Raw genomic sequence first — 27892 nt, forward strand, 5'->3', positions numbered from 1 at the left:
GAATATGTTAACAAAGATCTGTGGTCAAAATGACCGAAACTCAAATTCAAATGCCACTACTGAAAACACCAAATAACTGATGCAAGAGTGATGCTGCACACACTCTTATTGGTGGGAAAACAAAAGCTATTCACAACCGGAATGGTCCATTTCTAAAAAAAAAATAGGGGTGTTCCGAACATTTTGGAAAACTGTTGCAGTCACTATGGTTATGGGTTATGCTGCAGGTCTGTGATTATGGGTTAAAATAATAATAATATACAAAGGGGGTATTTTGACAGGATCTGAGTTTAGAAATGAGTGCTTTTGGGTTGGAAATGTTAGATATCTGTATGAACATGTATTGATGTGAATTTTAACAATATATGGATGTTTGAGCCTCCTTTGATATAATTTCTCCCACATTGGACACAAAGCAGGATGTGGGATGGCACTGGAAGAAAAGAGTTAACCTTCCCAAATACTTTCTTGAGAATAAGCTTCACTCCAAAAGCAAATGTTTCTTGTGGTAAAAGAAAGTGGCAACATTTTATTATTTCCAGAAAAAATTCCCCAGCTGGTGGATTAAACAGATTACAGTGTTGGCCAAAATTGTGGAAACTTTTTGGGAAAGTGTATTTTTGAAGTTTGATGGCTAATAACACCACTTTGTTTGTTTGTTTGTTTGTTTTGAGTTTCAAGTTAATTCTATTCCACTGCTGGAATAGCCCAGACCTTAACCCAATTGAAAATCTATGGAGCTGATTAAAGAAACTTGTTAGTCAGAAGCGACCCAGCAATAAAACCCAGTTCATAGAAGCCATCATTCAATCTTGGTTTCACATTATAACAGCTACAGAACTAAAAGACTTGGTTCACTCCATGGGAAGACATTGTAAAGCCGTAATTACTGCTAAAGGTTACCCAACTAAGTATTAAATGACATGGTGATACTTTTTGTATATCTCGTTTTCTCTATGGTGATCATTTTTATATATCTCGTTTTTTCTACATGTTTCACTTTTCTTCTTTATACCGTAACTGCTATTCTAATAGCAAATCCTTCACAAAAGTTATTGCATTACATTCTTATTTAAATTATCTTCCCATTGATATATAGTTTTATGGTACTACTCCCCAAAAAAGTGGTGTTATTAGCTAGTTTTAGAAAATGCACTTTTCCCAAAAGGTTTCCACAATTTTGGCCACTACTGTACAAATACATTAAGAAGAGTTAATATTCTGGCCATAGATCTTTCCTTCTTGAGCAAAATCAAAACATGAGTGGCTGCCATCGGAGGTCCTGCCACTTCTCAAGCTGTTCAGATAACACTGCTATGCTCCTCTTTGAACCTTCTTTCAGAGTTTTCTTTTCTTTTCTAAAATGGAGTTGTAGATCTCCTCCGTCATGGGTGTGTAGTTCTTCTCCAAGTGATCCAGGAAGAAGAGGGGATCACTGATGGTGGCAGGATTGAATCCATCTCTTACCAGCTGAGCTTTGCACTGCTTGAAAGTTCCTGTGATCTCCAGCTTTTCCTGCAGGAAGTATAAGGCAGCGGTGAAAACAGAAACGAGAATTTGTCCTTTGCTATTGCCCTGCCTCATTAACAAAGCTAGTGAATGGGCTTCCGGTTTGGCTTCTGTCACCACCAGATGGTCCTTTGAGACCGCCAGCCCCGTCGCCCGTAAAGAGCCGTCTTTACAGCTGAAAGGCGGCTCGAAAAACTCGATTTCCTTAAGGAAATGCGAGACAGAGCTGGCGAGGGCAGGTAGAGCCCTCTGCAAAGTCCCCAGAGTTCTTTTTTACTCTTGGGGACGAAGCAGGTTGTGGCTCCCTATTCCCGCTCGCCGCTGCTCCGGGCTTCGGGAGAACTCTGCGCTTTGCAGAGCTAGGCGATGGGACTGGACCAATTAATGAAACTAACAGATCATCTGAATAAGCAGGATGAAATCCGGATTTGGGATCCTAAACTGCAAGTATTTCTAACCCTAAGACTGATTTTTAAAAGTAAAGAAGAGTGAAAGGAAGAAAAAAGAGAGTTTAAAATGGCGACTGGCAAGGCTTGAGAAGAAAGCTGAAAGCGAAAGTCCTTCTGTTTGAATAATTTACTACGTTACAAAAGCGCTGGTTAGAAGTGAAGAGAAAATTTTTTTTAAAAAAATAAATTTTTATTTCATGGTTCTTCCTTCTTCCTTCTTAGAGACTTGATATTGATATTGTCTGGAGAGAAGTCTTTTTCTTTAAAAGGGGAAAAAAATCTGTTTGTGTCGCAGGATGGCGCTAAAACTGACAAAGCCAGATAACCAAGCTGTGGGGGGGGGGGGCTCCCCCATTTGTAAACCACATGAACAAATTGTGAGCTTGCAGATGCAGAAGAATGGCTTTACAGATCTAAAAGAATTTGTACTGGAGGAGATGGCAAGACATGATAAGACTGTGAATCAGAACCTTGAAAATTTTAGACAGGAAATTAAAGAGTTGGTTCAACAAAAGTATGATATCCTGAAGCAACATATGAAAAGTTTCTTAGACATAATTATGAGGATGGATAAAGAGATTAATTTAGAAATAGAGTCTAAAATGAAGGAAGTTGATCATAAGATTTATAACTTGGACAATAAAATACAAAGAATTGAAAATGATTTAATAATGATTCAAGAAAAAAGCTCAAAAGTAGAGTTTAAAAAAATAAAGGAAGCTGACTACAAGATTCACAATGTAGTTAATATAAAACAAAGGATTGAAAATGAAGCCACAATAATGCAATTCAGATTCATGGAATTTGCGGTCAGAATTAGGGGAATACAGGAAAATAAAAGAGAAGATTTGAGAAAGGTGTCTGCTGAAGTTCTGGCTGGGATTTTAAAGGTTAGTTCTGAAGAGGTATCCTGCAAGATTGATAAGGCCTACAGAGTTAATTCTTGGGTGGCAAAGCAAAGGCAGCTGCCTAGAGATGTGGTGATCTATTTTACTGATAAAGAAATAAGAAATGATATTGTGCAAAAGTCTTTTAACTCCACTCTTGAAATGCATGGAAGGAAGATTTGGCTATTTAAAGAGCTGCCGCCCAAGATGTTAAAAGATAGAAAGGATTTTGGATTTTTGGTGACTGAGCTAAAGAAAAAAAAACATCCCATTTAGGTGGGATGTTCCAGTTGGTATAATATTGAGATATCAAGGAGAAAGATATCAACTAAATACTGTTGAAAAAGCGGAAGAATTTTACTATAAGGTTTTTAAAATGGGTTCAACATCTCCATGTATAACACACGAGGGGAATAAAGAAAAGCAAAATCAACAAGAGATTGAAATTCAGGCTAAGCAGATGGTGGTGGAGGTAACGGAAAAACAACAAGTTACAGAGGCCTTTGTGGACGAGCCGCTTCTGGATTCTCCTTCAGAGGTTATAGTTGGATTACCTATAAATATAAGAGAGGCGGCTTTGGATTCTAATGTGATGACTTATCAAGCTACAGACCAGCATGGAAATCAATCAGTTGATATACAACTCATAGAAAGAAAACCAGGGTGGAGATTTAAGCCACAAAAAGTTAAGAAAAGAAGAAGCAGGTCCTACAAAAATAAAATTTTTTAGACTAAACAACAGTGTAATGCCAGTTACTTGAGAGACAATTGAATACATGAAAATATACTTGAGGCAAAGTATTGGCTTATATTATTTTGAGGAGAGTGACAGATCTCTGCAGTGCTGTACTTTTGGGATGTGGAAAATGGCCTTAAACTGAGTGGATTGGAACTTTCTATTTTGGACTCTTTGACAAATGGATTACATTTATGCTGAGCTACAAGGCAAGAGAATTATCGGTCTGGGGCATGCAGAAGATCTGGTTGTTACCCTAATACGGTGGTTGGAATGAATAATCTAGATGAAAGATATTACAAAAGACACTATATGGAATACAAATATTAAGTTACTCGGGTGGTTTTTTGCTATATGAAAATACTTACTATTGATGGGGGCAGATGGTAATTGAAGATACTGAACATACTGTTGGAACTAGAATTTGATGTTACCCTCACATGGGTGATGGAATTAACAATCCAGTTGAAAGACATTACAGAAGATATTATATGGATTACAAGCTTAAAGTCATTTGAGAATTTTATTTATATATGGAAATATTTTTTAGTGGTGTGGGCAGAAGAACAAAGATATCGAAAATATTATGTATGGTAGACCTGTAGGAAAGTGGGTGGAGATAGGTTAGTTTACTGATTGTTTAGTTTAAGAAAAGGGATGTTATGTTATATTAATATATGGAAAAGATTTGAATTAAGAGATATATGCATGGGGGAGGAGGAAATGGATAGATTATGAGTTGAAATTGCTAAATTAGGATTTATTATATAATTTTACAGCTGAATGTTGCTTTGAAATGTATAGTATAAGGGGGATATAATAATATTGTTAGAAAGAAAGGGTCAGCATATGGGGGGTGGAGTCAAAAGGATGGTAAAGTATTATATAATCTGTTATTAATTTGGGTTTTATTTTGGAGAAGCCACGGGGGGAGAGGAGGGTGAGGGGGGGACTAGGGAGGAGGGGGGAAAAAAGGGGGAAAAATCTGTATTTGAAAAACTTTTTCAATAATAATAAAAAAAAAGCTAGTGAATGGTGCTTCCCTTATTCTCTGAGTGTGAGACAAATTAAAGAAATTTGTTCAATGGATTCCTACCAAGTGTTAATCCCCCACGAAAAAATCCATCACAACCCTTTCTTAATGTGTGGTGAGGCATGAATGAGCAAGTGTTGGAGACAGGGGTGGGATTCAAAAATTTTAGCAACCGGTTCTCTGCCTGGTTACTGGGTGGGTGTGGCCATGGTGGGTGTGGCCTACTCATCCTCCTGCACCATGATGAAGGGGCTGTTTTTACCCTCCCCAGGCTCTGGAGGCTTTTCTTGAGCCTCTGGGAGGGCGATAATGGCCTCCCTTGGGCTTTGGAGGCCCCCTGGAGGCCAGAAATGGGCCCATTTCTGGACTTCCGGAACTTCCAGGAGGCCTGTTTTTAACCCTCCCCAGCTCCGGAGGCTTTCCTTGAAACCCTTAGCAGTTTACAGAGTCAGCATATTGCCTCCAACAATTTGGGTCCTCATTTTACTCAAACTCAAATTGAGGGCAGCCGGCAGTCAGCAGATGTAGCCTGCAGTACGGCACTCTAACCACTGCACCACCACAGCTCATAAATCATCGATATACTTCTACTTTTTAATAAAATGAAAGCATTTTTAAAGCAAAGAAACTCTGTGCAGATTCAGTTGGTAACTTTCATTACTAGCAATCCTTACTATAATTTATTCCAGTTATGGTTCTTATTCTTTTTTAAAAAAATAAAATCAAACCTACATTTATTTCCTTTCCACTCATATTATGATTGGCATCAGCACTTCTACTTCTATTATACTTTAAGATGCTGAGGTATGTGGTTTTGAGTTATTTTTTTTTCCTAATGGTAAGCAAGAGCATAAATCAACTGTTTCTCACCTGGATACGAATGAAGTGGGGTATGGCGTAGCTAGGGAGATAATCCTTGGTATGCATGAACAGTTTCTTTCCATCAAAGGGGCACCCATCCTTCAGCCGTATGGCTGCCATCCCAATCTTTCCTTCATGCCCTGGAACAAACCAGAATGGGATAATTGACAATAAGGCTATATGTTGTATACAAAAAAAATAATAAAATTGTTGGTTGCTACTGTTAGGCAAAGCAACTTTTGTGATGAAACCTCACCAAAACGGCCTGGTGACCCTCATTCTATCTTCTGTCCCCATGAAGCTGACAATATCTCATGCTCAGATCATGACTGATGCTATGATTTAGCCTTATCCTGCTACTTCCCATATCACAAAATATCCATTTTTGTTATGTACCAAATTTTTCGGAGTATAAGACACACCTTAGTTTTTGGGGAGGAAAATAAGAAAAACAAAATTCTGCCTCTGCCTACCAGCATCCATCGGTATTCATCTGTCAGTGTGTGAGAGAGTTGAGGGCTGTTTGGAAACTGAAATAGTATTTGCTGTGTGAGCAACAAGGAAGGAGACAGCAAGGAGCCTGGGCATGGCTCTGAGTCTGTGCTGAGCTCTAAACTAGTCTGCTGTTCAAAACTGAAACTGAAACTCCTCTCCTCTGCTTGTGTTTTTTTTGTATTTACTACCACGTTGGAAAACCTGCTTTTGGTATTGTATATTTACTTCATGTGTTGTATTATATATAAAGAGAAGTTATTGAATCCTGCTGAATCAGTTACTTGTGTGTGCTTTCTGGATGTGATTGCTGCTGCAAACTCTGAGCCCTTGTAGCAAATAGCAAACAGTCAGGTCAGCTTCAGCACATTATTGCAGCCTGATTTAGCACATTATTGCAGCCTGATTCAGCACAAGCAGCTGATTGGTGGGTGGATTGGCCTCCTGGAATATCCCCAATCAGCTGTTCCAGGCTTCAGGGATTGCCACAGACCGTTGCAGCCTCTATACCTCACGTTTTTGGCTACATTAGGTGTATAAGACACACCCAAATTTTCATCCTCTTTTTTTTTGGGGGGGGGAATGTGTCTTATACTTTGAAAAGTACAGTAACTAAAGAGTAGTTGCACATAATGTTGCAGGTCTACTTGCAGCGCAAGGTAAAACTTCAAGATGGCACTAACTGAAAGAAAATATGGGACTGCTTCTCTATTCTATCTAACTTAGATTTTTCTACCTTGAACTTGTATCAATCAATTTACAGATGTGAAATAACTGATAGACTACAGGTAATGAATAATCTAGCCAACTTGTCAGTGGGTGGAGCCTCCCGCAGCCACCGCTACCAGTTCATCTGAACTGGATAGAACCGGCTGAATACCACCACTGGTATGTAGAAGAGTGTATAGGTGTTTCAAACTCACCTGGCACTGGTACTCCATATACATTGACTTCCTCAATGATATCCAAAACTGCCAATGTCATCTCAACCTCAGTGGTGGCCACGTTCTCACCTTTCCAACTGCCAAAACAGGAGGGATTTATTTCTTTCATGGGTCGGTAGAATGTATTAATAATGTATTATTTAGCATTTGGATATTCCTGTAGATGGCTTCACTCACAAGATTTATTTCTGGGTTTGTGACCAGGGGAACATGTTACTTAACTCACTGAGGTAAACTCAAGGGGATGAGCCTGCTAGCAAGCATAGGGAGAATTCCTAACAATAGAGGAAGTTATTTACTATGGTTACTCAGCCAGGAATGGGATTCAGAAATTTTAGCAACTGGTTCTCTGCCCGATTGCTGGATGGGCAGTTTGCTCAAGCCTCTGGGAGGGCAAAAAATGCCTCTCTGGGCTCCAGAGGCTCTCCAGAGGCCGGGAACAGGCCTATTTTTGGACTTCCAGTACTTCCAATACCCCCTTTTTTGCCCTCCGCAGGCTCTGGAGGCTTTTGTCGAGCCTCAGGGAGGGCAAAAATGGCCTCCACGGGCTCTGGAGGCCGTCCGGAGGCCAGAAACAGGCCCGTTTCTGGACCTCTGGAACTTCCAGTAGGCCCATTTTTCGCCCTCCCAGAGCCTCCGCACAGACCCTGCAGTTACCTGGCATCTAAAAGTGTGGAGACTCCTGGGAGGGGTGGAGAGGTATGGGCGGGGTCAGCCAGTCCTTACAACTACTGGTTCGGCAAACAAGATTAAAACTAGCATCTGATTTGTCCGAACTGGTCTGAACCAGCTGAATCCCACCCCTGCACTCAAGCATAGTAAATAATGTTTGTGTGAATAAATGCCCATGACTGACAGAGGGTTAAAAGAAAATAACAGTGATAATTACTTTGTTAACCATGTTAATGGAATAAACCATTGATTAATTATAATATAAGCATGGATTAGGTCACCATCACATAAAATCTAACAAAATATGTTATCCATTGGAAAAAGAATATATGCAGCTCAGGGTTGAAATGTTAGGTTTTAGTGCTCTCTTAATTTGCTTGTTTCCTTGCAGACAATTATTACCAGACTTGGGACCATCGTCAGTGCCCTGTATGGGTTGGTGCCATAGATAGGGGGTGGGTGGGTTGTAGGGTTATTGTTCAGTTGTACTTTGGAATTCACTACGATTTATAGAGTATTTTTCAATCCAAGCAACTTTATGATGTATGCTGGTTGGGGAATTCTGGGAGTTGGTTCATACCCTCTAAATACAGCAGTATAGCGTATTGTTGTAGAATAGCAATAATTTGGTTCTTTAGAGTTCTTAGGAATGATTTTGTTTCTGCTTTGAAATTATTCAAAGCAGAGATGTGATTCATATTGGATATTTCATGAACCAAATAAAGGTGTTTGGTTACCACCTTTAAAGCGCTCCATGGCATAGGACCTGGGTATTTGCAGGACCGCCTTCTGCTGCCAATAGCCTCCCACCGACCAGTATGCTCCCACAGAGAGGGACTCCTCAGGGAGCCGTCAGCCAGACAATGTCGGCTGGCGACTCCCAGGGGGAGGGTCTTCTCTGTGGCAGCTCCTGCCCTCTGGAACGATTTGCCCCCGGAGATACGAAGGATATCGGATCTCCGGGTCTTTTGCCGTGTTCTGAAAACTTTTCTTTTCCATCAAGCAGGGCTGGCGTGAACCCCTCCCCCTTTTTTAGTCTTTTTTAGTTTTTTAGTTTTTAAATTGTCATTGGGTTTTAATTGAATTGTTTTAAATTGGGCCAGTTATGTAATTCTTTTAATAATTTTAAATTTTGTATTGGTATGTGTTTTAGTTCTGGCTAAACTACTGGTTCTAGCCCTAACCCTAACCCTGAGTCCACTAGGAAAAGGGCGGTATACAAATTGAATAAAATAATAAATAATAAATAATAATTGAATCAAAATCCTAGATTAGTTATCTAAGGATTAGCCAGCATCTTTGAACTCCTCCTCCTTCTCCCCCTCCTCCCCCTCCTCCTCCTCTTCCTCCATTTTCCAACAGGTGCAGGATCATAGGTGGGATTCAGCCAGTTTGGATCAGTTCGGGAAAACCGGATGTTAATTTTAATCTGGTTTGATGAACCGGTAGTTGCAAGGACTGGCTGACCCTGCCCAGCCCATCCCAGGAGTCTCCACGTGCCCCATTTTGGGTGCCAGGTAAGTGCAGGACCCATGCAGAGGCTCTGGGAAGGTGAAAAATGGACCTACTGGAAGTATTGGAAGTCTGGAAATGGTCCCATTTCTGGCACCCGGAAGGCTTCAGGGTGAGGCTGTTTTTGCCCTCCAGGAGGCTTGAGGAAGGCCTCTGGAGCCTGGGGAGGGCAAAATTGTCACCCTCCCGCCATGGTGCAGGAAGGCAACTAGGCCATGCCCCCATGGCCACGTCCACTCAGCAACGGGGCAGAAAACCGGATGCTAACAATTTTTCAATCCCACCCCTGTGCAGGATCCACATTTTTGAGGGGATCAACCAAGTATTGATCAACGAACTCTCTCAATTTGGTTGAGATAGCATGATGGACCCAGAGTCACCCAGCCGGCTTCTAACTTGGTGCCTCTTAACCATTAAACCAAACTGGTTCTCTATCTTTGAACAGTACTGTCCTCAGTCAAATTTTAATGGCAATAAAAAGTCATAAAGTATCAGTGAACACAACTGAATCCTGTCCCCGTTCAATATCTTACTTCCGACAGGCAAAACTACAGATCCAATTTAACAACTAAATGAATAGTGAGACTCACCGGAAAGTATCTCCCACCCGATCATGGAAATAGATAAAACCTTCCTGGTCTTCCCTCAAAAGATCTCCGGTATTAAAATAACTGTCTCCTTTCTTCAGGACATTACGCAGAATTTTCTTCTCTGTGTTTCCATGATCTCCTGCATAGCCTTCAAATGGGACTGTCTTACTTATCTTCATCACCAGTAAACCCGCCTGTCCTAGAAAAATCAAAAGGGAATCAAGTGGAATCAAGTAGTCTCACAACAAGGAACCAATAGCACCTCTAAATAAGGATTATCCGATCTTCCAATCATCAGTTGCTAATAACTTCCCAAAAGACAAAGTTGTTAGGATATGGTTTGAGCCTAACTATGTTGTACAGGCAATATAAGTATACTGTAACTTTAAGCTGTAACTGTATTATGTGGCTTTAATGCTAAGTCATGCTGTAATCACATAATTACTGGTTGTAAGAATATTTAAGCAAGGTAATGCAACGTGTTCAGTTGCTGCTATGATCTGCTGTTGATGATGAAGCTGCTATGAAGGTGATGAGATGATGAAGCTGATATGATAAGCTACCATTGAGAGGAGTTGTTATCTGGTAATGATTGTTTGATGGATCTGCAACATCGTGAACCAGAGTGAATTTGTTATTGTAACCAACTACTGTTTGTTGGGTAAGAAGATTCTGTAACTACTGGACTGATTTACTGGCAAAGACTTGGAATTTGTTTAAAGACTATGAGACTGTTTTTCTACTATAAAGTAAGCTTTTGATAAACCAGTTTGCTTATCTCTTATTCATTGCTCTCAGCAACGTTTCTCTGTGCAATCTACTCTGCTGGTTGGTAACACAACAACAATAACCTTAACATTGGTTATGGGCCCAGAGCAAACCATACCTAACTAGGATTGCTAAAAGCTAAACTGAGAGTTAATGTGAATAGAACAAACTGTGTTTGTGATAAACAATCCAAGTGAAGATGGCACTAGAACAAGCAGCAAATTTTTCCATGATAACCCGGCTGGATGGAACAAACTATGTATCCTGGTCTGCAAAATGTACTCTACTTCTGCGTAGAGAAGGACTGTGGGACATAGTTAATAATTCACCGGATGTAACAGCATGGGATCCTGCTAATGAGGAAGATGAGAAGAAATTAGCCAAGTTTAACAGAGACAATGAACAAGCTCTTTGCATTATTGGACTAACACTGGGTGACCAGCAGCTTGTCCATATTCGTGGTGAAGAGTCTGCTGCTAGGTGTTGGACCAAGTTGAAGAGACTATATGTTTGTGACTCTGTGGGTGCTCATATTTATCTCACACGGAGATTATTTAAACAACATCTTCTTAAAGGTGGAGATATGATGGCTCATTTGGAATCCATGACCAGAATTTTCCAGGAGCTGCATGAAAAAGACCTTGTTTTCTCAGAACTACAACAAGTTTATATAATTCTTTCTTCATTGAACGATAGTTATGATGACTATGTTTCTTCGTTAGAGGTTTTGTCCAGAGATGAACTGACATTGGCTGGCATAACCGGTAGGTTATTAGAAGAATCCAAAAGAAGACAAGAAAGGGATCAGTTGAGAGTGCAACAGCCAAAAGAAGAAAAAATGTACTCAACTGCCTATATTGTAAAACGTTGTTTTGCTTGTGGGGCTAAAGGGCATATAGCTAACTATTGTAAGAATAAGAAAATGCCTGTTAGGAACAATACTAGACCCAAGAAGGGTTGTAATTTAGCTATATCCAGTTCAACTACTGATGTTAACCAGGATTGTTGGGTTGTTGATAGTGGTGCTTCTCAATCAATTTCTAGAAATAGAAAAATTTTTGTAAAAATGGAGAAGAGTAACCAGCATGTTAAACTAGCAAATGGCTGGAAGGTTAAGGTAGCTGGAGAGGGTGTTGCTCGTTGGTCATTTAATAATGAACCATTGCCTATGTTATATATTCCTGGGTTAAAATTCAATTTATTGTCTGTTAAATCATTATTGAATTTTAGGTTTACAGTAACATTTAAAAATGATAAATGCTTTATTGAGAAAGATGGCAAAGTTGTTACTGCAAGTTTAGAGAATGATTTATTTATTTTAAGGGATAACCCAGTATTGATGGCTAAGTCTAAGTCTGTTTATAAGAATGTTAAACCACATGATGAATGTATTCATCTGTTACACTGGAGACTTGGGCATTTAAATTTCGTTAAAGAAACGTTAAAGAAAACAGTTCAATTATCTGAAGGGATAAAGCTACAAGCATATAGTAAATATCTAAATTGCAATGCCTGTAGTCAGCAAAAAAGTAGGGTTACACCAGCAAACCGTGTTAATGGTTTTAAAACCACAAATCCATTAGAGGTAGTGTTTATAGACCTAATTGGACCCAAGAAACCCAGTATAGGAGGTGCCTGCTATATTCTGAGCATAGTAGACCATTATTCAAGATACGGATTCTGTTATCTTATGAAAATAAAATGTGAAACATTCCAGCATATTAACAACTGGCTACGTTTTGTGGAAAGGAAACAGAAATTCAAGGTTAAATGCTTAGTGACTGATAATGGTACAGAATTTACCAACCATAGATTGGAAAAGTTTTTGCAGGATGCAGGGATTCAACATAAACAGTCTGCTCCATACAGACCAGAACACAATTCGTTTATTGAAAGACGAGGTCAGACATTACAAGCCATGACTAGAACAATGTTGGCAGATTCTGGTTTACCTGAAAATTTATGGGGTGAGGCTGTTATGTGTGCTAACCATGTGTTAAACAATGTAGTTCATTCCTCTACAGGAGAAATACCATTCACCTTATGGCATGGGAGGAAACCAAATCTTAGTTACTTACACACATTTGGAACCCCAGCTTGGGTACATATTCCATCTAATTTAAGGAGAAAGGATCAACAGAGAGCCAGAAAAATGTTTTTCATTGGCTATGAATCAAATCATAGATCTTTTAGATTTTGGGCACAGGGAACTACTCATGTATACTGTAGTGCAAGTGCTAAATTTCTAGAGCACGAAGAATGGGATAAACTAGAAGGTGCAGATTATAGACATGATAATACTGTTAGTATAGAGCATCATATTCCTGATGATATTCCTGAGGATTTAGATAATGTAGAATTCTCTATCAAGGAGGAAGAACAGGAAGTAGGTTTAGAGGATGCAGTTTTAGGGGAGGAGTCAGATGAATCATCTGCTGTAAGTCCTGTTTTACCTAGGAGATCTACTAGGGAAAGGCATCCACCTGATCGATATAAAGCAACCGTAGTTTGCCAAGTGAATATTGAGCCTTCAAGTTTTGAGGATATCAGGCTTTATCCTGAAAAGGAGCAGAATGCTTGGAAGGAGGCAATGAGTAAGGAAATTAATTCTTTAACTAAGTTAGGTGTTTATGAAACTGTGAAATTGCCACCTGGTGAGAAATTAATAGGTTGTAGATGGGTTTACAAAATTAAGAAAAGCATAGATGGGACAGTAACCCATAAAGCTTGCCTTGTAGCTCAAGGTTTTTCTCAGACCGAAAAGGATTTTGATGAGGTTTTTGCTCCTAGTTTACGAGCAAGTACTTTACGAACAATGCTAGTGTGGGCAGCTAAGCATAAATATAGCATTAACCATATAGATGTAGAGACAGCATACTTGCATGCTCCATTGAGACACACTATCTATATGAAGAAGCCTTTAGGAGTTGAAACACAAAACCACACTGATTGTTGGAAGTTAAATAAAAGCCTTTATGGTTTGAGACAATCAGGGTTTGAGTGGAACCAATGTATAGTGAAAGAGCTAAATAAGATAGATTTTCATGAAGGTGTAGCGGATAAGTGTCTCTTTAAAAGAGAAAATAATGGTGTAGTAGTGGTGTTTTAGAAAACATACCTGTAGGCACTCGGATACAGAGCCCCTTCTCATCTCTCACAGGCTGATCTGCATCCACATCATATTGCAGAAATTCATAGTTAAGAAATTTCTGAAATTGAACAGACAAGTGGAAATATGAGCCCCGAACAGGCACGAATGACAGGTTTATATGGGTTTGATGAGCAAAAGGAACTTCATGCTGGATAAAGAGGCCCAGCTAAATCCTGTGGAGCTAAAGCCTCTCCCTTTATCCTCTGAACAAACCTGTGATGTAGTGTGGCAGAGAAGCAGGTATGTTTGGACAGATGATTTCTCAGGTTTTTTGTCACAGGCAAGAGGACATGCACTTCCATCAGGCATCCCATCAGGGGTGGGATTCTACCAGTTTGTATGAATCGGTAGCTCCGACAATCAGCTGGGAGTGAACCAGTTCGCTACGATGACCAGGTGGGCCCACCCTCCCGCTTTACTGACCGATAGCTTCACAGCTGATTCACATGACAGAGCGGATTGCTGCGCCTCACCTGTGTTACTCCCCAGCAGTAACGTGGAAGGTAAGTTTTTGTTAAACTGCACAATTACCAAACTGGTTGTTAAACCAGCAGGATCCCACCACTGCATCCCACCCTCACCTTTTAATGTAGTGGTGAAGGTGCTGGCCTAGAAACCGGGAGACTGTGAATTCTAGTCCCACCTTATGCATGAAAACCCAGTGGTGGGATTCAAATATTTTAACAACCGGTTCTGCGGGCGTGGCTTGGTGGGCATGTGGCTGAGTGGGCATGTGACTGGGTGGGTATGGCAAACACAATATCATTCATGTCAAGGGGCACTTCGCCCAGCCCCTCCCCTCTCAGCCACTCCTTGTCACGCCCGGCCTCAACATATCTATCGTTCTTTAAGGTTAGGGTTAGGGTTAGGGTTAGGGTTAGGGTTAGGGTTAGGGTTAGGGTTAGGGTTAGGGTTAGGGTTAGGGTTAGGGTTAGGGTTAGGGTTAGGGTTAGGGTTATGTATGTCTTTTTCTTAAAATACTCCAATTACATTTCAAATAGTTCTAAATATATAATTTTTGACCCTATATTTCTATGTCTATACAGGCTAGAGGTCTAAGCGGCTAGAAGTGGCCCAGATATTTTCTTCTCATTACCTTATATATGAAATTGGTCCTTCCCACTGCTCCAACTTTTCCTGCATAATTCATGAATCCAGCAATTCCTTCGGTAGCTCCATAAACTTCGACGATTTTGATGGGTCCAAATCTATTCAGGAACTCCTTCCAAACCTCAATTCGCATCCCATTGCCAATGGCCATTCTCACCCTATGGTCACGGTCATTGTCCCTCTGCAAGGTGAGATATCAAGGAAATTAGAGTTCTCCAAAATAAATACTGTATTATGCAGCAAACCAAGTTTTTTTAAGAGATTGCTTGAAGAACATCCTACAAGATGGTGGGAAGGAGTGGCAGTCCATAAAGATTGTTTACAATTAGTTTATCAAATCTATGAGGAAACTTTATCTATTTCAGACTACAGTTGCATACGGTAGTGGCCAAAATTGTGGAAACCTTTTGGGAAAAGTGTATTTTCAACCACTACCTAATAACACCACTTTTTTTTTTTTTTGGAGTAGTACCATAAAATTAGATATCAATGGAAAGATAATTTAATCAAGAATGTAATGCAGTAACTTTTATGAAGGATGCAATAACTTTTTATGAAGAACAGCAGTTACAATATAAAGAAGAAAAATGAAACATGTAGAAAAAAGGAGATGTACAAAAATTACCACCATGTCAGTTAATACTTAGTTGGGTAACCTACCAGCCTCCATCGGTATTTATCTGACTAGCGTCCTGTCAGTGTGTGAGAGAATTGAGGGCTGTTTGGAAATTGAAACAGTATTTGCTGTGTGAGCAACAAGGAGACAGTAAGGAGCCTGGGTGTGGCTTAGCTCAACTGTTCTGTACTAAAGCTGCATGCTGCTCTGAAACTAAAACTAAAACAGAAACTGAAACTCCTCTCTTCTGCTTGTGTTTTGCTTGTATTTACTACCACATTGGAAAACCTGCTTTTCGTATTGTATCTTTACTTCTATTAACTGGGTTTTATTGCTGGGTCGCTTCTGACTAACAAGTTTCTTTAGTCGGCTCCATAGATTTTCAATTAGGTTAAGGTCTGGGCTACTCCCAGGCCATTCCAGCAGTTGAATATGATTATCTTGAAACTCAAAAAAAAAAAAAAGTGGTGTTATTAGCCATCAAACCTCAAAAATACACTTTTTCAAAAAGGTTTCCACAATTTTGGCCACTAATGTAGCTAGTTTAGTTTAAACAGATAGAAATCCATGTCACCGGTTACAGGTTTGGTTTTCAAATTCTGGTTAATACCTTAGTATTAACTTGAATAGCATCTCTGAGCAAGTAGCAGGGACTCAACGTTGACTAAAGCCAAGCAGAAATATTAGGAACTACCACATTCTAGCATTTATAACCAAATGACTCAGGGGTGAAATCCAGCAGGTTCTAACAGGTTCTGTAGAACTGGTAGCAGAAATTTTGAGTAGTTCAGAGAACCAGCAAATACCTCCTCTGGCTTGCCCCAGAGTAGGGTGGGAATGGAGATTTTGCAATATCCTTCCCTGTCACGCCCACCAAGCCACGCCCACAGAACCGGTAGGGAAAAAAATTGGATTTCACCCCTGAAATGACTATTCCTAGAAAATATGTTGTTTACTCTTGCTGTAACAATGAGTATTCCCTCTCTAACTCCTCAACAGAAATATTGTCACCTACTAAGCTCCCCACAAATATTTCTACTTTTGAAAACTCTCTGTAATCCTTCGTTGGAGGAGAATTCTCCAGATCTATAAAAGATTAATCCAGCCTTGGAACTGGCCAGTTTGAAATCAAACTGGTCATAGAAAAGCAAAGCTAAGCAACCCTAAACCTGTTGGTATCAGACAGTCATTTTTAAACTCCTAGGCATCTTTCTTAGAATACTTTTCTTTGTTTTACCTCCATATTTCTGGATCAGCTCCCATAGCTCTTTTTCAGGTGTTTTACAACCTGCTAAGACTTTGCTGTGAGGAATATAAGAAGGAATAGTGCCACTGCACCATAGCATCAGTCTACCTAAATTATATATTCCCATATAAAGATACAACGCTATTCTTCTGTGAAATATTAGTAATAATTCCATTCTTTTTTCCCCTTTTACCTCTATAATAGATAGATTTATAGATACATATGTATCTGTACAGCTACATATATCTGTTCTATGACCTTCTGCTTGGCAAGTATAATTATCATTTTTTTCATGAAGTAAGAAACAGGGGAGGGAATTCAGTTACATGAAGGGACAAGGAATGGATATAGGAGAAAGGAATATATAAACAGGCTTAGCATTCATGACAAACTGGGCCTAGGACTCCACAATATGATACAAGCATAGTTATCTCCTAGATTTGCATCTGCATTGCTTGGACACTGCTACGTACAATCCGGCAAGCAGTTCCCTTCTCATTCTTTGCAATATTGTTTTCTGAAGTATTAGTCCATCTTATCAATTACCTTTGGTGCATTACACAAATAGCGCATCATTTCTCCCACATACTGGATCACAGTGACATGATAACGTCTGCAGTCATCCCAGTAATGAGAAACAGAGAACTTAGACCTCAGAACATGTGTAGCTCCTTAAATAAACAGAGAGAGAAAGTTCAGGAAGTTGCTGTGATCACTAGGTTAGAACCCTGAGCTGAAATGCTCCACCCTGCAGCTTTTCAATAGCATCTTCCCCTAGTTACTTAAAAAGGCCTAAAATGATTTGGCTCCAGGATAGGGATGGGATTCAAATATTTTAGCTCTCTGCCCGGTTGCTGGGTGGGCATAGCCATGGTGGGTGGGGCCTACTCGGCCTCCTGCACCATAGTGTTGGGGGGAGACATTTTCACCATCCCCGGGCTCCAGAGGCTTTCCTCCAGCCTCCGGGAAGGTAAAAACAGCCTCCCCCGGGCTCTGGAGGCCAGAGAAACGGAAACAGGCCCATTTCTGAACTTCCGGAACTTCCAGGAGGCCCATTTTTTGCCCTTCCCGGGCTCCTGAGGCTTTCCTTGAGCCTCCAGGAGGGCAAAAATGGCCTCACCTGGGTTCCAGAGGCGCTCCGGAGGCCAGAAATGAACCCATTTCCGGACTTCTGGAACTTCCGGGAGGCCCATTTTTCACCCTCCCAGAGCCTCCATGCTGGCCCTGCACTTACCTGGCATACAAAACGGACCATGTGGAGATTCCTGGGAGGGGACGAGAGGTGGGGTGGAGGGGCCAGCCAGTCATCTCAACTACCAGTTCAGTGAACCAGATGTAAAATCATCATTCGGCTCACCCAAACCGGTCTGAACCGGCTGAATCCCATTTTAGGCCTGCTTAAAAAGGCCTAAAATGATTTGGCTCCAGGACATTTGAAGAAGACAAAGTCAAGATATAAATCAGGTAAATAAATACATAAATTAAGAGGTTTTCTTAGCTGGGTAGCCTTTACCACTTTCAGAGGTAAAGTGGTAAAGAGGTGGGATTCAGCTGGTTCAGACTGGTACAGGTGAACCGGTAGTCCACCCACCTACCCAGATATAGTGCACGACCACTGCGCTTGCATGGAAGGCCGTATGGATGTGCAGAGGAGGTGCGAGTGAGCGAAGCACGCACACCTGCACGCACCCTCACATTTGCGAACCAGTAGGGAAGGTAAGTGAATCCCACCTCTGCATAAAACTGATACTATGACCCATCCTAGAATTACCTATTAGGAATAACTGGCAACAAATATTTCAATAAATAAATTAGCAAACAAAAAGGGATGTCATTCTCATGTCCTTCCATTAGGGAGATTGCGAGTTCAAATCCCATACAATAGTCATGTGAAAATGGTCAATGAGTCACTTTTTTCAGTGCTGTTGTAACTTTGAATGGTCACTAAATGAACTGTTTTAAGTCAAGGACTACCTGTACACAGGGATGGGAATGAAAAATTTCAGCAACCGGTTCACTGCCCGGTTGCTGGGTGGGCGTGGCCATGGGGGCGTGGCCTACTCAGCCTCCTGCACCATGGCAGGGGGCATTTTCACCCTCCCAGAGGCTGGAAATGAGCCTGTTTCTGGACTTCTGGTACTTCCGGTACGCCTGTTTTTTTGCCCTCCCCAGGCTCCAGAGGCTTTCCTGGAGCCTCCAGGAGGGCAAAACGGCCTTCCCTGGGCTCTGGAGGCTCTCCGGAGGCCGGAAACAGGCTCATTTCCAGACTTCTGCTACTTCCAGTAGGCCCCTTTTTCACCCTCCCAGAGTTTTCGTGTGCACCCTGCACTTACTTGGCATCCAAAATGGGCCACGTGGAGACTCCTGAGAGGGACAGGCAGGGTGGGCAGAATCAGCCAATCCTTGGAACAACCGGTTCAGCAAACCAGATTAAAATTAACATCCAGTTCACCCGAACTAGTCTGAACCAGCTGAATCCCTCCCCTGCCTGTACATCATTACTGTTGGTAAATAATTGACACTACAGCCTTCACGTCTTCCTGCTTGCCTCCTCCTTTTTTTTCCTAACTCCTTCATGCAGAATTATTATTAGCTTGCTGGGAAAGTATCTGAGGCAGGCTGTGATGTTCTCTGTTTTATGCTATACATAAAATATAAGATGATATAAGAACTCTGTGTCTCTTGATAACACTCTGAGGGTGAAGGTCTCTTTATGTGTATTCCAGGCTCCCTGGTCCTTTGTGCCTACCCAAATCTATGGTCCCCATAAACCCAAAGAATCCAGCTATGTGGTACAGAGGGAGTGGAGAATAAACAACATCTTTGTCATGGACGCTGCTCAGCTGAAACAGATTAGAGCCCTTGATTGCTTTCTTCTGGGAAATGACAGCAGCTTTGGGGAGTCCTGGAGGAAAGTGAAAAAGAGAATATGAAATAAAGGATGCAATGAATTTAGAGAAAAAGCAAGAAACGACCATTGACAATCTGTTTCCTGATTGTTTGCTTCACTCCATGGCTCACCTAGGGATTATATGACTTTGACATTTCAAAAACACTCACTGGCAAAAGAAGAAGGAGAAGGAGAAGGAAAAGCAGGAGGAGGAGGAGGAGGAGGAGGAGGAGGAGGAGGAGGAGGAGGAGGAGGAGGAGGAGGAGGAGGAGGAGGAGGTGGTGGTGGTCGTGACTTGGGTGTAGTAGGGGAAGAATACTGCAAGATCTCAATTCCCACCCTACTCCAGGCGAGCGATACTGCAAAATCTCCATTCTCACACCACTCCAGGGGAAGGATACTGCAAAATCCCCATTCCTGCCCCACTCCTGGAGGAAGGATATTGCAAAATCTCCATTCCCATCCTACTCTGGGGCCAGCCAGAGGTGGTACTTGCCAGTTCTCCAAAGTACTCAAAATTTCCGCCGCTGGTTCTCTGAACTACTCAAAATTTCCGCTACTGGTTCTCCGGAACCTGTCCGAACCTGCTGGATTTCACCCCTGATTTTTCTTACTGGGTTCTGTGGGCGTGGCTTAGTTGGCGATCATGTGACTGAGTGGGCATGGCCATGAGTGACATCGAGTTGGCCAGGCCCATTCAGTCACAGGACCATCACCACCAAGCCACGCCCACAGAACCGGTAGAGAAAAAATTTGAATGTCACCACTGGATAAGATGATGATGATACAAAGTGGACAGGTGGACATGATGACATAATGATGATGATGTCAGGTGAGCAGGAGCTTTGCAGATACACAAGAAAATGACCTCTTACCTAACCTTGTTACTTACAGTATTACCTAACCCTGACCTAGGCTATGCATATCGTAAAAACCATGCAATCATACAAGCAGAAGTCAACAGAGAGTCTTTCCTGCCAACAGCATAGTTTATCCTTCCAGGTCTCCCAGCAACCACTCCACCTTTCATGCTCCTCACCTGTGGTCCCAGAGGTGAAGATATAGAGACATACAGATTTAGGTGTTACTTTGGCTCTGAAGGAAAAGGGCACTGATTCAGCAGAACTTAATTTGATCCGTTTGAGCAGTGGCTCTACACCTTCAGTTGGGGAATCCTCACTCAGATAGAAAACACGTATCCCTTCGTCATTTAAAGTAGGCAGGATATCTTCAATGGCATCTTTTAAATCTTGAAAAAAGAAAGAAATTTTTTTTGATTGAATTGACTGTCTCGTTTTTGAGACAGAGGAGTAATACAGCTGATTCGCGCAGCATTCGGCTCTGCCTCACAAATCAGCTGAGGAGATAAAGGTAGGAAAATAGCGTGGGCCGGGGGGCGGGCGGACCCATCTCATTGTTGGGGTGAATTGGTTCACTCCCAGCTGACCATCGGAGCTACCAGTTTGCCTGAACCGGTCCGAACTGGTAGAATCCCACTACTGGTTGAAAGCCTCCTTCAAGTCCCTGGATATCAACACCACCTTCTGGGAAACTCTGGCACAAGATCGATCGACATGGCGCATGCTGATCACGCAGGCTGATAGACATCTGAAGACAGCAGAACAACCATAGCACAAGAGAAGCGAGCACTCCGCAAAGCCAGAGCTGCAAATGCTGCAACACATGTCTGCCCAACAAATGGCAGAACATTTCGTGCCCGTATAGGCCTTACCATCTACCTGCGGACACATCATGGACAGCGCACAACCTGTTAGGTGTCAAGGTCCTCTTTGAACATGATGGATGAACATCATCATCAAAGTGCCAAGGAACAGAATAGTCATGATATCTATTTATTTTATTTTATTTTATTTTATTTTATTTTATTTTATTTTATTTTATTAGTCATATTTCTATGCCGCCCACTCCCCGAGGACTCTGGGCGGCTTACACTAAAGACAGTATACTAAATAGCATATTGCCCCCTAACAATCTGGGTCCTCATTTTACCGACCTCGGAAGGATGGAAGGCTGAGTCAACCTTGAGGCGGTGAGATTTGATCCGCTGATCTGCTGAACTAGCAGTCAGCTGAAGTAGCTGCAGTATTGCATCCTAACCACTGCGCCACCTCAGCTCTTAATGATACAGCTTGCCAAATTTGGCTCCAAAACATCATCCACAAATCCCATTTCAGGTGGTTGTTGAGAAAAATGGTGCTGAATATTATTACTAAGAAGCCCAAGAAGATCACTAAAATAATACTCATTTCAAATCATAAAAAAATGCAAACAAAGATAGGGTGAAACCACTGTAGGAATGGCACCATTTCATGCAGAAATATCCCATGCCATGTCTAATCTCCGAGTATCCTGCCAAATTATCATAGAAAGACATTCAGAAAATGACCAGTTTTCTTCTAGGACCAGAATGTGATAAATCTTTTATTTCCCAACCCAGCTGCACTGGAAGACATGGTGGAAATGCAGTGAAGGTAGAAATTGACTCCTTTAAATAGGGCCCAGTTGCTAATAAAGTTTCACTTATCAGATTGCTTCCAATCACAACCTTCCTGGTTTCATTGTTCACATCTCCAATGTATATATTTCTTATGTATAAACTCATTATGTATATAATTCTATGAATTATTACCCAGTTGATTTTTGGCTAGCCACACTCATACTGTCCATCCCCTCCCAGGAGTCTCCATGTGGCCCGTTTTGGATGCCAGGTAAGTACAGGGCTCACACAGAAGCTCTGGGAGAGCGAAAAATGGGCCTCCTAAAAGTCCAGAAATGCACCATTTCCAGCCTCTGGAAGGCCTCTGTAGGGCCAGGGGAGGCCGTTTTCGTCCTCCTGGAGGCTCCAAGAAAGCATCCAGAGCCTGGGGAGGGTGAAAAACAGGCCTACCGGCTGTTTCCAACCTCCAGAGGCTTAAGGTAGGCCTGCTAGGCCCAAAAACGGGTGTGTGGGGGCCCTCGCACATGGGTGGGGTGTGAGATAGATGGGGGTCTCATGCACATGCACAGGGGTGTGTGGCAGTGTGGGGAGGTTGTGTGCACATGTGCAGGGGGGCAGAGTGCATGGGGGCATTGCATTATGGGTGCACCTACACACACTTTCACACATGTGCGCGCACTTTCAGCACCTGAGGGAAAAAAGGTTAGCCATCACTGCCCTAGACTTCTTTCTCAAAGTACTTCCCCAAAGATGCTTCCGTCTGAATACTAGTGTCCAAAAGAGCACTACAATGGACTGATCCACTCACTTACTTATTTAAATTCATATAGCTGCCCATTTCACTTACGAGACTCACAAGTTAAAACAGCAAACATATAGAAACTGATTAAAAGATGTTAAAGTGCAAGAAAGGGCCACGTTTTAGCTCATAAAAAATGTATACCAGAACAACTAGACACAAGAACAGTTCTTTTCCTGAATGCCATCACTCTGCTAAACAAATAATTCCCTCAACACTGTCAAACTATTCACTAAGTCTGCACTACTATTACTATTAGTCCTCTCATCATTCCTATCACCCATCTCCTCCCACTTATGACTGCATGACTGTAACTTTCTTGTTTGTATCCTTATTATTTATATTGATTGTTTCTTAGTATGATTTGATTGCTTATTTGTACCCTATGAATAGAATAGAATAGAATAGAATAGAATAGAATAGAATAGAATAGAATAGAATAGAATAGAATAGAATAGAATAGAATAGAATAGAATTCTTTATTGGCCAAGTGTGATTAGACACACAAGGAATTTGTCTTGGTGCATACACTCTCTGTGTACATAAAAGAAAAGATACATTCGTCAAGAATCATAAGGTACAACACTTAACAATAGTCATAGGAAAACAGTCAATATAAATCTTAAGGATACCAGCAACAAGGTTACAGTCATACAGTCATAAATGGGAGGAGATGGGTGATAGGAACGATGAGAAGATTAATAGTAATGCAGACTTAGTAACTAGTTTGACAGTGTTGAGGGAATTATTTGTTTAGCAGAGTGATGGTGTTTGGGAAAAAAAACTGTTCTTATATCTAGTTGTTCTGATGTGCAGTGCTCTATACCGTCTATATTATGATATGACTATCATTAAATGTTGTACCTTCTGATTCTTGACAAATGTATCTTGTCTTTTTATGTACACTGAGAGCATATGCACCAAAGACAAATCTCTTGTGTGTCCAATCACAATTGGCCAATAAAGAATTCTATTCTATTTTATTCATAGGGTACAAATAAGCAATCAAGTCATACTAGGAAACAATAAATATAATCTATTCTATTCTGTTCTGTTCTGTTCTGTTCTGTTCTATTCTATTCTATTCTATTCTATTCTATTCTATTCTATTCTATTCTATTCTATTCTATTCTATTCTATTCTATTCTATTCTATTCTATTCTATTCTATTCCATTCCATTCCATTCCATTCTACTCTACTCTAAAAGAAGAGAAAGGACCAGTAGTTATGACGTATTACTACCGTGTTTTCCCCAAAACAAAACCTGTCTTATATTTTTTTGAAACCTGAAATAAGAGCTTAGCCTTATTGCCATGTGCTCAAAAGCCTGATTGGGCTTATTTTCAGGGGATGTCTTATTTTGGGGAACACAGGGTATTTTCTATGGAAGCATTTTCCTACATGATTCTCTCACCTGGAGTTGATAGAAGAACTTTAGCCTTGCAAGATTTCAGCACATGTATCAGAGATTTGAGTCGGATGTTATAGTTGACACACGCCATGGTACAGCCAATCTTTGATAATCCGATCCAAACTGAGATATAGGCAGGGATGTTCTTGAAGAAAACAGCCGTGGTATCCTCTTCTTTCAGCCCCACATAGTCCTTCAGTACTCTGGCTATCTGATTGCTGTGTCTATCAATGTCTCGGTAGGAATAAACTTCGTCTTCAAAGAGAATCAAGGGTTTATCTGAATATTTCTTCACTCTGGCCAAAAAGATTTCTAAGAAAGTGATCGGGGGAACGCGCTTCATGTATGTGTGGCATCGATATCCCATGTGTATGAACTGAATCAGGTTTTTCAGATCCAACCAAAAATAAGGGGAAAAAAATTTGCCCAACAGGGGCAGAAGAATCAAAAGCCCAAGGACAGCTGTGTATAGATCCAGCATGGTCGGGATTTAGCCTTGGTATCTTGGAAGAGGTAGATCAGATTCCAATTTATTGCAGGATCTATCCAAGCTCTGTTTGCAGGATCTATCCAAGCTCTGTTTGCAGGATCTATCCAAGCTCTGTTTTGCAGAAGGCAAAGAGAAGAGAAATGATGAATAATCAAAAAATGCAATGCTCACATGCCACCCAGTTTCTCAAGGCTCCTTAAATGAAGGGACCTTTGTTCCCCAGCCAATAAAATTTGAATGGCATGCTGACAGCTCTGTAATCTCAGCATGTTGCTTGTTCCTTACCTTCCTCATCTGCTGCTAAACTTCCTCATCTATAACACAGGTAATAGTGTTTTTCAGCAAGAGGCTGTACTTATACGCAGTGCTGCCTAACTTTTGTCCTTTTGCCCACAATTTAGATCTCAAAGTCCTGAGAGAGAAAAAAAAGTTGCTGGCACAGTTGATGCTGAATGAAAATTAACAATCTGGAAGGTCACTGGCCTTTGCAGAACAAACATTGATGACACAATTTAACCAAGAAAGGGGAAAAAAAACAGATACATTCAGGCTTACTCAGTTAGTTGTGGGAGCCCCAACCCTGTGGAATGAACTGCCCCCGGAAATACGTAAGATCTCCGACCTCCGGGTGTTTCGCTGCGCACTGAAGACCCTGTTGTTCCGCCAGGCAGGGCTGTCAATATAATAATTTTAAATTGGGGTATTTTAATTTTTGGGGTTTTAAATCGGCCAAATCTATTTAATTATTTTAATTTTTAATTATTGTTGTGTCTTGTGTTTTTAAATTGGCTGTACACTGCCCTGAGTCCTTCGGGAGAAGGGCGGTATAGAAATAAAATTATTATTATTATTATTATTATTATTATTATTATTATTATTATTATTATTATTATTATTATTATTAGTTTGGCAAAGGATCTAGCAGTCACCAGCTCCTCTTTCGAGCTGCTTTCTATAGTGGGGCACCTTATACTATAGCAGTTCTCTGCAATCTGATGATCACTAGCTACAATAGTGACCAAAATTATGGAACCTTTTGGGAAAAGTGTATTTTTGAGGTTTGATGGCCAATAACACCACTTAACCGAATTGAAAATATATGGAGCCGACTAAAGAAACTTGTTAGTCAGAAGCGACCCAGCAATAAAACCCAGTTCATAGAAGCCATCATTCAATCTTGGTTTCACATTAGAACAGCTGCAGATTTAAAAGACTTGGTTCACTCCTTTCCAAGTATTCACCAGTTTCAACCCTGCTTAGTTGCTGAGTTCAGTCAAGGCCATCGTAGTGCTGCTTCCTAACTGGGTTTGCCTCAAGGCCACATTCCAAATGTGGAATTGTTCTCTGACAGCTGAAAGCGATGAAGAAAGGTTGTACACCGCAAAAGCGCAACTCATTGTGACCCATAAAGAAAGTCAGAGCTCGTTGGAGTAATATAATATTCAGCAGGTGACTTGATTATTTTATGAGAGCAATGTTGCCAAGAGTTTATTTAGTTTGCAAAGCAATTCCACAGTTTATTGGGAAAGAAAAGAGTTTAAAGCGAGGCCTGCGCTAGAGTTCAACTCCCTGCTTATCCTCGAGTTTATTGTCTGATAATGGGTAAATTACGTTTATCCTGAGTCATTCCTTATAACACGATCTAAAGTATCATTATGGTTTTCAAGATGAAGAATTTGAAAGGTTGTCAGAAGACTTACCTCCCCCTCACACCTCATTTCCCTTTTCAAGAACTGTTAGTTTCTGATATATGCCTGACATGGATATAGAGTCCTGTGGGTTTAACAACCGGTTCGGTGATCACGCGCTGTGACACACATGCACAGTTTTACAAATGCTAACCTTCTGTGTTACCACTTGCTAGTTATACAGCTGAGCCGTGGCAATCCGCTCTTCTGCGCCGATCAGCTGAGAAGATTAAGGTAAGTAAAGTGCACGGGGGGGGGCGACCTGATCGTCGGAACGAACTGGTTCGATCCCAGCTGATTGTCAGAGCTACCAGTTTGCCCGAACCAGTCCAAACCAGTAGAAGCCCACCCCTGGATATGGCTGTTCCATTGCAACTATGATCACAGCTGTAATCTACTGTTTGCTCATCTCTGTCTATAGGATGACTGTCCCCTGTACAATAGTTTCAGAAATAGAAAAAGCAGAAATTAAATTATTTAAATTATTTAATAATTAATAATTTAATTAAATAATTAATTTAATTTAATAATTAAATTAAAATAATTAAAATACCGATTTGCCAAACTGATTTCTTCATCAAATATCCTGTTCAGATAATTGCTATTGGAGCTATGAATACAATTCTCTCAGGATAATAAAATTATATCTTTATGTCTAGTACTTCCATTGAAGTCTGAGCAGAAAGAATAGATTTTGCACTATCAACATCTTAGAGAAATTGACTACAGTACCTTACAGTTCTACATCTCTTAATTTATAGCACAAACTCCAACATGGAAATATCCTTTTAAGAGGTCTGGGAGAATTTCTCCCCTCACTTCTGGAAAGCATCAGAGTAAATAATAATAATAATAATAATAATAATAATAATAATAATAATAATAATAATAACAACAACAACAACAACAACAACAACAACAACAACAACAACTTTATTGTCATTGTACGTGTATACACAGTATACCCATACAATGAAATTCACTTAACCCCCAAAGACCAAGTCCAACACATATAACAATTCCCAAACACACTCCCACCCACAATTCCCCACCCTAACCCACCCAAATATCCACACAACAGACCAAGTAATACTGTCCAACAGCTCACTGATGGTGGCCCTTTAGTTCATTGTTGAGTGCAATTATAGCCTGGGATAAAAACTATTCATAAAATGTGTGGTCCGAGTTTTAATTATTCTGTATCTTCTGCCAGAAGGCAACAGTCCAAAAAGATTGTAAGCAGGATGGGAAGAGTCTCTGAGAATGTTATGCAACTTTCTCAAACAGCAAGATTCGAAGATGTCATCCAGGGCTGGTAGCTGGAGTCCGATGATATTTTGGACAATTTTAATAATTCTCTGTAGAGATTTTTTGTCCACTACAGAGCTGCTCCCATACCATGCAAGAATGCCGTATGTCAGGACACTCTCAATGGTGCTGCGATAGTAGGAGAGAAGTGGATGCTGAGATAGATTTATCTTCCTGAGCATAGGCTTAAGCTGCCTATATCAGTGGTGGGATTCAGCTGGTTCTATCCGGTTTGGGTGAACCAGTAGTGGTGACTGTGGTACGAGGCGCC

General features: G+C 40.9%; 1 protein-coding gene across 1 annotated transcript; it reads right to left on the reverse strand.

Moving 5' to 3' along the window:
• Nucleotides 1-521: 521 nt before the first annotated feature.
• On the reverse strand, nt 522-24937 carry LOC139324254 (long-chain fatty acid transport protein 2-like). The gene is made up of 11 exons (XM_070953973.1): nt 24911-24937; nt 24139-24736; nt 20506-20715; nt 19326-19481; nt 17123-17247; nt 14701-14895; nt 13572-13662; nt 9686-9884; nt 6891-6988; nt 5485-5615; nt 522-1515 (listed from the first exon to the last, which is right to left on the reverse strand). Exons 2-11 carry the CDS (start codon nt 24614-24616, stop codon nt 1339-1341), a joined length of 1860 nt encoding a protein of 619 aa, XP_070810074.1. The 5' UTR covers nt 24617-24736; nt 24911-24937; the 3' UTR covers nt 522-1338.
• Between the last annotated feature and the right edge of the window lie 2955 nt (nt 24938-27892).

Source organism: Pituophis catenifer, unplaced genomic scaffold (genome assembly GCF_029215685.1).
Source record: "Pituophis catenifer annectens isolate HBS135680 unplaced genomic scaffold, rPitCat1.0.hap2 SCAF_15, whole genome shotgun sequence".
In the NCBI taxonomy this organism is placed as follows: Eukaryota; Metazoa; Chordata; class Lepidosauria; order Squamata; family Colubridae; genus Pituophis; species Pituophis catenifer.